The sequence below is a fragment of the Trichosurus vulpecula genome, chromosome 8 (assembly GCF_011100635.1).
Source record: "Trichosurus vulpecula isolate mTriVul1 chromosome 8, mTriVul1.pri, whole genome shotgun sequence".
Classification (NCBI taxonomy): domain Eukaryota; kingdom Metazoa; phylum Chordata; class Mammalia; order Diprotodontia; family Phalangeridae; genus Trichosurus; species Trichosurus vulpecula.
Window position 1 is genome coordinate 253,307,456 of NC_050580.1, and position 10,487 is coordinate 253,317,942.

The 10,487-nt window shown below is 36.7% G+C and overlaps 1 protein-coding gene across 2 annotated transcripts in view; it reads right to left on the reverse strand.

The window, feature by feature from the left end:
- The window catches only part of PPP4R3A (protein phosphatase 4 regulatory subunit 3A), a 68,588-nt gene that overhangs the window by 9,910 nt on the left and 48,191 nt on the right, over window positions 1–10,487 (reverse strand). Inside the window, exons 5-10 of one of the 2 annotated variants that reach the window (XM_036734866.1) lie at window positions 7,784–7,861; window positions 7,584–7,700; window positions 6,638–6,793; window positions 5,150–5,281; window positions 4,912–5,014; window positions 3,775–3,933 (exon numbers count right to left, since the gene is read on the reverse strand). In XM_036734866.1, coding sequence (XP_036590761.1) covers window positions 3,775–3,933; window positions 4,912–5,014; window positions 5,150–5,281; window positions 6,638–6,793; window positions 7,584–7,700; window positions 7,784–7,861 — 745 coding nt within the window. The remainder of the gene's footprint in view (window positions 1–3,774; window positions 3,934–4,911; window positions 5,015–5,149; window positions 5,282–6,637; window positions 6,794–7,583; window positions 7,701–7,783; window positions 7,862–10,487) is intronic. The other variant, XM_036734867.1, reaches the window with a different exon arrangement.

Sequence of the window (10,487 nt, forward strand, 5' to 3'; positions counted from 1 at the left end):
TTTGTTTGTTTTGATGTGTTGGGAGGCAGGGGGAGAAAAGAGGGAAGATAAATAAAACACACACAACACAAGTAAGTAGAATCCAATGGAATTTGAAGAGGGAAGGCATCATTATGTAGGTCAGGAGTAAAGGCTTTGGAAAGATGATGACACCACAGCTGAGCCTTGAAAGAGAATTCTGGCAACTGAAGACAGGAAGTAAGGGTGCAGGGGGGGAGGGCACAGGACACAATTTATACCAATGCATGAAGATAGGGGATGGACCACCAAATTTGGGAATGCTAGCAGCCCACTGAGATCTTGAAGGGGAATTTTAGGAAACAGGTAAGGTAGAAAGAAGTCAGAATGCAAAAGGCCTTGAAATGCCAGGCAAAAGAATTGGAATTTTATCCTGGAGGAAGTGGGGAGACACTGAATGTTTTGGCAAAGAGTAACAGTCAGGCCTGTCTTACAAAGATTACTGTAGCAGCTATATGGCAAACAGATTAGAGAAGGAAAAAATGGAGGCAAGACCAAATGAAAAGTAATGAGGGACTTAAAGCAAGTAGCTGCCTTAACAGAAATGGAATTAGAGCCAGGTGAGGCAGCTTGTCATGCAATAGACAGAGTACTGGGCCTGGAATCAGCCTGAGCTAAAATCTGACAGTTACTACCTGTGTGGCCCTATTGGTCAAGTCATTTCATCTCTCGTCTGCCTCAGTATCCTCAATTATAAAGTGAGGATAACAGCATCTACCTTACATGGTTATTGTGAAGACCAATTAAAATAATAATTACAGAGTGTTAAGAACAGTGCCTGGCACACAGAAGGTGCTAAATAAATGATTATTTTTCCCCTTCCCCCTACCTGAGTGAAGAGAAAGGGACAGACTCAAGAGATGGTAGAGCTGACAAGATCTGGCAACTGACTGGATACGAGTCAAGGATAACTGAGGTTACAAACTGTGGTGCCTGGGAACACATGAATACCTTAGTCAGAAATAGGGAAGTCTGGAGGAGCAGTGTTTATAAGGGAAAGAGATAAATGGCTTGGACCATGCTGAATTTGAGGTGATGACAGATGAGATGCAGATGTCCAGCAAGTAGCTGACAAAATAGGACCAAAGCTCTGAAGATAGGTTAGGATTCGTTACATAGATTCAGGAGTGATCTGCATACCAGTTATGACTGACAGCACAGAAGCTGAAAGGATCACCAAGGAAGAGAATAAAAAGAAAAGAGGGCCAAGGATAGAGCTCTGATAAAATTCAAGGTAGTGGTTGAAAGACATATGATGACATAGCAAAGTAGAGTAAGCAACAGTCAGATGGGCAGAAGAACCACCGAAGAACAGCATTGGTAAAGCCAAAGAAGACAGTATTCAGGAAGTGTTAAAAAGCTGCAGAGATATCAGAAAACAAGGAGTAAGGTCACTAGATTTAGCAGTTAAAAAACTGTAGTAACTTTGAAGTTTCACTGGAGTGGTATGGTAGGAAGCCAGATTGCAAGAGGCTAGGGGGCTAGGGAAAGGAAAGAAGTGTTTCTTAAGCACCTACTATGTGCCAGACACCATGCTAAACACTTTACAAATATTATCTTACTTGATCCCGACAACAACCCTGGGAGGTAGGTATTATTACCCCCATCTTGAAGTTAGGAAAACTGAGGCAGACAGAAGTAACCAACCCTTGATCACCCAACTAGTTAAATGTCTGAGATTAGATTTGCATTGAGGTCTATGCTAACTGAAGGCTCATGCACCTGGCTGGGAGGAGTGGGAGGTGAACCACTGGAGCCAGTAGGTATAGAAGACTCTTTTTAGGTTTGAAAGGGAAAAGAAGGAGGGCTATATGAAAGTAGCACATGAAAGGATGCAGTAGGCTCAAAGGAAGGTTTTTTTCCCCTTCTAAGACTAGAGAAGGACTGAATATGTTTGTAGATAATTAAAAACAAGCCAGTAGATAGACTGAAGATTTGGAAGGGTTGGAGAGAGAGGGAGGAAAGAGCTAAAGGGAAAAGCTCCCAGATTAGAGGAATGGGGGAAAGGATAGGAATAAAGGTTCAGATAGAGTGGTCTGGCCTTGTCAAAAGAGATAGGCTACCTCCTCTGAGGCTGAAACAATGGAGGTAACTATGAGTGAAGACATAGGAGTTCTAAAGTATGGAGCTGGAAGCTAAGTGCTAAAGTGGATAGAGCTCTAGGCCTGGAGTTAGGAAGACCAGAGTTCAACTCTGGCTTCAGACATTTACTAGCTGTATGACCCTGGGCAAGTCACTTTAACCCTATTTGCCTCAGTTCTTCATCTGGGGAGAAGGAAATGGAAAACTATCCAGTATCTTTGCCAAGAAAACTCTGATCGGGGTCACGGAGAGGACACAACTGAACAAACAACAACAATAAAGGTATGGAGAGAGAAGATGATGAAGCTCTGATGGCTTCAAATTCTGCAGTAAAATATCAGTTAAAAAAGGTAAAGTATTCTGTTGAGAAAAGGGGTGTATGTAGTAATGGTGGGGAGGGGGTAGGGTGGGGGCTGAGACAAGGTATGAGTGGCCTCTAAGGGAGGCCATTCAAAGAAAAATAAAAGGATTTCTATATAGAAATCGGAGTCCAGCCAAAATTTGATAAATTTCTACTAAATGCAGTTAACATATTTCCCTGACTTTCCTCAAGAATGAACAGTATGAGAAAGGAAGGCAAATAGTGTGAGTAAACCAGAGTTTAGAACTGGCAACCCATGACAAACAAGGAGTCATGGGAATCAAGGGTAGAAAGGATTTCAGTTGAATTTGGTCAAGATTGAGACAAGAAGAAAGCGTGGGAGGACAGAGGAATGCGGGAACCAAGAGAACAGGAGCTGGAATTTACAGTAAGAAAAATAACAGGCAGAACAGAGCAATGGAGAGAGGAAAATGTGATCAGACTGGAGAATCTCAGAGTTCAAAATCATGGAGGTGGCAGCTAACTGGAAATTTGTGCGGATGGCACGAAGACTGAATGGAAGAGGTATGTCACGGAAGCTGGGGAGATCAATGAATTAAAGGCCAGAATATTCCAAAAAACATCCAATTTTATATTGAACTTGATAAGGAGAAGAGTGACAGAGGCTAGTAGCACAAGCGAGGATCTAGGCTAGGTAATAAAGATACATGAAGTAAACTCCAAAGTAAGAAAAGTTGCTGAGTGATGGTGACACAGGGAGTGTAGGGGTCGTGATGGGAAAGAAGCATGATATCACATCCTAGACTAATATATTAAAGGAAATGAAAGCACTGGGGAAGGTGGTCAGGATGAAGGGGAATCTGGTATGGACAGAGATGGGATTCTAGAGGGTAAAATGGAAAGGTGGTGGTGAGGAGGAACAAAAGAAAGGGACTGAGGGGCTGGAGGGCAGAGAATATCAGAAGTAGGAAGGCTGGGTTTTTATCTTTTGCTTTGAGGAAGTAACTCTGAATGAAAGGGATTAGGCAAATAAGAGTTGTAAATTTGCTAGCAAAGAATCCATTGAGTAAGTCCCAGGTGACTAGGGTCCCCATCTTTTAGGATTCTATAATAGTGGAAGTGGGGGGTGGGAGGTGTGAAAGTAGTAGGGTTAGGATTAACCAAAATATGTCCCTAGTTCGCAAACATTGTAGTCTGTCCATTCCAGAAAACTGAAAGTAATCAATAGTCTCTATACATACTTATTGATTATTCTAAAATTATGGGGAAAAAATAAAACCATTTGATACCAATATTACAGAGGTAACCTTTTTACTATGGTAATGGTTGATCCTACTAGAAGTAACACTTACATAATGCCAAGAAAGCATGCTTTGAGGCCATGAGAACTAGTACTCTCCGTAGGATATCCTTATTAATAATGTAATTCTTTATGTGGTAGGTATGATGTTCCACGCAGAAGGTTAACAATTCCAACACAAGTGCCAATAGCTGGGCAGTTTGAAAGTCATCTAAAAATAAACGTAATCATGAAAAATTCTTTATTGTGACTATATATTTCTTTACTCCTAAAATAAGAGAAAGTTAAGTACATAATAGTTTTGACATTCCTGAAAAGAGCCATATAGATTCACATCAAAATCTCCACTCATCTACTAAACTCGAAAAAGGAAAATATAGAGAAGACAAGAAAAAGCACCTTGACTTTTAAGTAAGAGGAATACAAGTAAAGGGGAATAGCTCATTCAAGTTTCAAGATTCACAACTTAACAAAAAATTTTACAGCTGTATTTAAATTTTTATTTTAAAAGTAGGTCAAGTGCTACTTGTATTAATTCACCTGATAAAATAATTTAATAATTTGTATATAATATATATTTAATAATTCAATAAATTTAAATAATTTTAATTAAATAAATTTAATAATTTAATAAATTTAATAATTTGTATATAATATAATAATTTGTATTGGGTAAGATACTCTTAACTAGTAACTTCAGTTGAAATTCTTGGTGATTTAAAGAAAACAACAAAGTTCTCCAATGTACAATGCAGAAAAGCTAAATAAAGAAAACTGAACTGTCCTTACAAGGAAAGTATAAGACAATACAACTATCTAAACTATTTATAAGCACTCAAGATTCATCATCTTTGCCCACACTTTACTTTGCCTTTGTAAATACAGGTGAAGTGTAAATACCATTTACCAAAAAAAAGTTTAGTTCTAAATTCTAAAAGGATATCATAAAAGTATAACTAAAACGAATTTTGCTATTCCCCTTATATGATTTTATTATATCTTGTAAATCTCAATTTTCATGGCAAAGTTAATATTAAGATCAATGAAATCTTAATTTGAAATGATTCTGGGGGAAATTAGAATTTAACAAATTTCAATAGCTACTTTGAACTTTAACAGATAATCAACTCTAAATCACAGAATTTAGAAACAATTAACAAATATAAACTATTTCTCTGAGTCATCTTACCTTTACTAGGTTTCTCTTCTGTTGTGTTTGCCAGCAAGGGGGCCGTAAGAACATGCATGCAGTGCTTATAGAAGAAACCCAGAAATTCAGTCTTTTCAGTTTTCTAAGGAATTAAAGAAACTTTCGTGAAATTTAATTTGTACAAGTTAAGAAGAGTCTTAATCTCTAAGAACAGGAATATTATGATAACTATGAAGGTTACAAAATCCAGGAAGTGCAAAAAATAGCTATTGCTTACGTTGGCAGTGGCTAGCATGTTCTCCGGGTCAACTAAAGTTCGAAGCAGACCCATAAGCTGAACTGCTCCTCCAAGTTCAGGATCTGTATCACAAATCATATGCTCTATAATAAGGTTGATAAGCAGAATATCCTGGTGAGAAGAATACACACAAAAAGGTGCATTATTATGGGATGAAAGCAATATTAAAAAACATTAAAATATAGACTACAGCATTAATTTTCATCACTCTTCTAACTCTAATATTTCCCCCTATTGTTAACACAATGTAATAAAGGGGGAAATTGATTTAAATCTTTAATAGGTCTATAATTTAAGTACACAATTACGTGATATTGATAAACACCATGGAAAACTAGCAGCTGACCTTTTCAGTGCCTTTTTGTGTGGCCTTGGCCAGTAAATCATGCATTTTGTTAAAGAGATTAGGAGGTTCAGTAGGAAAACTCTGTTTACTCTTGTATACCATAAGGAGAACTAGTATGGAAGCAGGATAGCCTTTCTTATAAAAGCAAGGCAGAGAAGAGGGTAGAGAATGGGAATAACATGTCTGCTACATATGGAATGGACAATAAGAGTACGTTAACTACATTAGGAACATGATGAACAATTGGCTGACATAAATAGAAAAAGGTATAAACCATTTTCCACAGTGCCTGGTGCATTATAGGTACTTAACAAATGTTTGCTTTAGATGTGATGTGGCTTGCAGCAATAATTAGTACTAATAACTTAGTTCCAAAGATTGCTTGACAAAAAAAAAAATCAAACTATATACTTATAAATACTTTAAATGGACTTAATGCCATTGTTTAAATACAATCCTAAAAATAAAATATTAACAGTAACTTAAGGATATATTAAAAGGTCCCCCAAGTAAATTGGTTCTAGGATTAACAGCAAGGAGAAATGATTCACAATTAAACAGAAAAATAAGTTAACAAATTAGAGCATTCAAAATAAACTCTAGTTAATAATTCTTTAAAAACTCATATTAAAATTGCCAAAGGGACATTTTGCTATTATAATGATGTAACTAAAGAAAGAAATAATACAATTCACATTCTCCTATAAAATCATTTTAAGAGATCTGCATTCCCCATTACTTCCCATCTCTTCTATTTCCTCTCTGGGTTAAGCCAGCAGAAATCAGAAATGCCATTAAAATTTTAAAATGCTTCCTTTACGTTATTAAAAATCTTCATAAGAACAATTATAAACTGATTAAATGATAGGGACAAGTCAAGAAAGCAAGTAAATGGCAGAACAAGAAATAAACCTGATTCTCAGGATTTTTAAAATGACAACATGAATTAACAACTCAATGAACCCAAAAGATAAATATTAAATTTGTACAAGGATAGAAGATGATATTTGATTCCTTTACCACTGGTTAGGTAGGCCTATATGTTTTCCTCTTTCCCATTTAAAAATATCCAGTACTTAAATCTTTAAGAAATATTTACTAGTAGTGCAAATAATATTTACCTTGTTGGTTATTTTTTGCTCTGTTAACTTCTTACTTACATCATCGTTCTGTTGTGCCTCCTGCATGACAAACTCTCGTACCATGGATGGATTATATTCAACCAAGTATGAGAATATATCTGTAGCAGCACTTCGCACCTGTGCATCATCCATACCCTGTAGATTAAAAAGTACCTTTCTTTTTCTAAAAAAATATGGAACATGGGAGACATACATATTTTGGGCATTCTTCTTATAACTTGAAATGCCTGTTGTTCAGTTTCAAAATCTTAGCTGACACTAGGTTCCAGAGTTGGAAATGAAAAATCATTATTAATAGATTTTTGAATGAGTGTCAATTTAGTAAAAGTCTCAAGAATGTTTTTTGCCCAAAGTAATATCCAATAATGAACAGCAGCAGAATTTTGTCCAGTTGATAATTTTGCTTTCAGAGCCTTCTTCACTTCTAGCTCTCTTTCCAGTCTGCTCCACCGCCCCAAAAGTTGCCAAGCCTACCTAAAGATGACTCTGCCCTCAGGCCTCCTCAATAATTGGTGAGTCCCTGCCTGGGGATCCCCAGTAAGGATCCCCACTTCACTTTCAGCTGACTCTTTGGTCTGTTTCACGTTGCCCATATATGGGTATTTCTGCCCCTTTTTATGTTGTGTCTTCCCTGTTAGAATATGTTTGTTGAGAGTAGGGACCATCTTGTTTTCTTGTTTTTGTATCCCCAGAGCTCATTACAGTGCCTGGCATATAGTAAGTGCTTAATAAGTGCTCTGACAGTTCAAATTAAATAAACAGATTCAATATACTATCCACAGAGACAATTCAAAATATCTAATCCACAGAAAAGTCAAAACATCTTCATAAATCCAGTTTAAAAGGTTTTAGTAGAACTGACACATTAAAAAACATAGTTCCTGTTTATAATAATTAGGATTTAGAAAAAATGAACTAAACTTACAAGGATGACTTCTAGAGCTGGTAGAATGCCCATACTTGACAATGTCTTAAAAAAAGCATCTCTGTTTTGGGGTTGTAACGTTTGGGAAAATGCACAGAACTCTTTAAGAAAATTAACCTGAAATTAAGAAAAAATGTTAGTGAATAGAAAAGTTGAATATTAATTGGTTTACATTATTTTTATGACACACAAATTCTTACCAATTCTTGTCTCTTTTCTTCATCTGTTGCTTCATCTGTTAGTTGTGCGAACAAATCTGTCAAAAACTTTTCATCTTCCTATAATACCAAATGATAACCATTAAAAATTAATGCTCAAAATTAATCTTAACATAGTAACTGCAATGTAAGGTTATCATGGAAAATGTAAATTGCTACTGTGTAAAAACGGATGGTAGTAGAATACAACAAAATGCCAATTTCACCAAAGAACGTGACTTTAAATCTCTAGCTGAATGAGTTTTATTTGAACAGAATCATCATTTTCTTTTAATCATTTTCTGGTAAAGTTACCCCTCTCCCAATATATCAGTTCAACTAAATTAAAATTCAAGAAAGCATATTCAAGAAGGCAAAATTCAAGAACTACTCTGTTACTGGCTATAAAATATTTTTATCAAACACTCCAAGGATAAACACACAGACGGCAAACTCATCAAATCTGCAGGTGCCAGAAAACTAAGAGGACAGCCAACCACATTGGATGATAGGATTAAAAAAAGATCTCAATAAGCTAAGAAACTGACCTAAATTAATAAGATGAAATTTTCATTCTTTTTTTACTGTTATAATTGACAAACATGAGTATTTCTTTATATAAAAACTAGAAAAAAGGAGGATTATATATAACATAAACTATTACATACTTTTGAAAAAATATATATATAGCTCAGTAGTTCCAATATAGCTCTATTTATTGAGAGTACCCTTTTGAACGTCCTTCTGCTCTCTTGTGTATTTTTTAAAATGTTTCGTTGACACTTGTATTTTGGCATCACTACCACTGCCCCCTCAATTCCTTCCATAAATACCCCTCCCTCAAAAAATAAAGTCCTACTTTTCTTTAAAAAAAATTACTCAAGCAAAACAAATCTACATATTGGCTGTATCAGAGAATATGACTCATTCTGCACATCTAGTTCATCAGCTCTCTTCTGAAAGGTAGGCAGCATGATTCATTATCAGTCAGTATAAGACAAAATTTAATACTGATAAAATCTTTAACACAAGTTTTTAAAAAATCAGTGCCATCAATACAAGGGGGAAGGAAACAGCAGTTCTTCTGGAAGTTTTAGGGGTCTTTGAATTGCAATCTTAACATGAGCCAGCAGTGCAATGTGGCAGCCAAGAAAGCTAATTCAATTTTCAGATACATTGAGGGGCATAGTGTCCAGGATCAGCTGAGGGAACTAGGGATATTTAGCCTAGAGACGACAGAGCTAGGCCACAATAAGTACCCCCAAAGGCTCTAGGATGAAAAGGGTATCATGAGATTTATTCCACTTGGCTCCAGATAGCACTAAGAGCAATGAGTGGAAAATAAAGTAAGGAAAAAGTTCCTCAAAAAAATCTGAGGTATCCAAAATTAAAATCAGTTGCCTTGAAGATATAGGGTTATTCCTCAATGAAAGTCTTCAAACAAAGGTTGGATTGATAACTTTCTGTTAAGCTGGAGAGAATTTTTGTTCAGGTATGGGTTGGACTAGATGACCTCTAAGTTTTCTTCCAGTTACTGAGATTCTGTGACGTATTATATACCACTTTTAAGACTTAATGAGTTGCTGGAAAATTGTATTTCAGATGCATTTTTCATTTACTTCAAGTAATTTAGACATACTCTTTCTAGAATGTCAAGATAGAACTACACACTGCTCCGAATTATCTAAATGGCCAAATATCATCACCAACAATCAATAAATAAGCATTACTTAAGTGCTTACTTAAATTAAGAGGCCAGGGTGTAAAGAGCTTCAGCCACAGCACTAATGACCGCGGATACAAAGAGAGGCAAAAACTGTCCCTGCCCCCAAGGAGTTCAGTTTAATGGGGGAGACAACTTACAAATAACAATGCACCTACATATAATAAATGGGAGGTAATCGTAGACTGCAGGTACTAGCTGTGAGTGGTGAAAGACTAGGAAGGGCCTCTCCTACACATGGGATTTGAACTGAGTCTTGAAGGAAGCCAGGGGAGCCAGAAGGCGGACATGAAAAAGGAGAGCATTCCAGGCATGGAGGACAACCAATCGGAAAGCAAGTGGTTAGAAAATGGAATGTTCTGAGCAAGGAACGGTAAAAAGGCAAATGTTGCATCACAAGAGTACGCAGAGGAGTGTGAAAAGATTGGAAGACAGTAAAGGGCTATGGTATTAAAAGTAAAAGAAAAGAACTTTATATTTGATCTTGGCAAGACTAGAGAGAGAGGGAGGGAAAGAGGGAGGGAGGAAGGGGAAGGGAGAGAAAGAGGGAGAGAGGTGAGAGAGAGACAGACACAGAGAAATCCTCAGAATTCTGTGTCAGGAAAATCACTTTGGCAGCTGAGTAGAAGACTTGAGGTAGGGAGACAAATCAGAAGGCTATTCCAACAGTAGCAATTGTGAGGAACAAAAGGCTTATATCAATGTAGTGACTGTTAGAAAAAGAGATATATACAAGAGACAGTGCAAAGGCAGAAATTTTAAGATTTGGTGACTGATGTGGATCCCTAAGAATTAAAAATATTATTAAAGGTTGCTTTTTCAGTACCTTGTGAGGCCCTTCCTGAGCCTGAGGGCATCCTAGAGTCTCCCTTATCTTGAGTTACCACATAACTTCCCCCTAATCCTGGACCAAGGAATTCCAGCTCTCCCGGACCTGGGTCATAAAATTGTCTCCCTTATCTCGTGTCATTTGTTGTCCTCTAC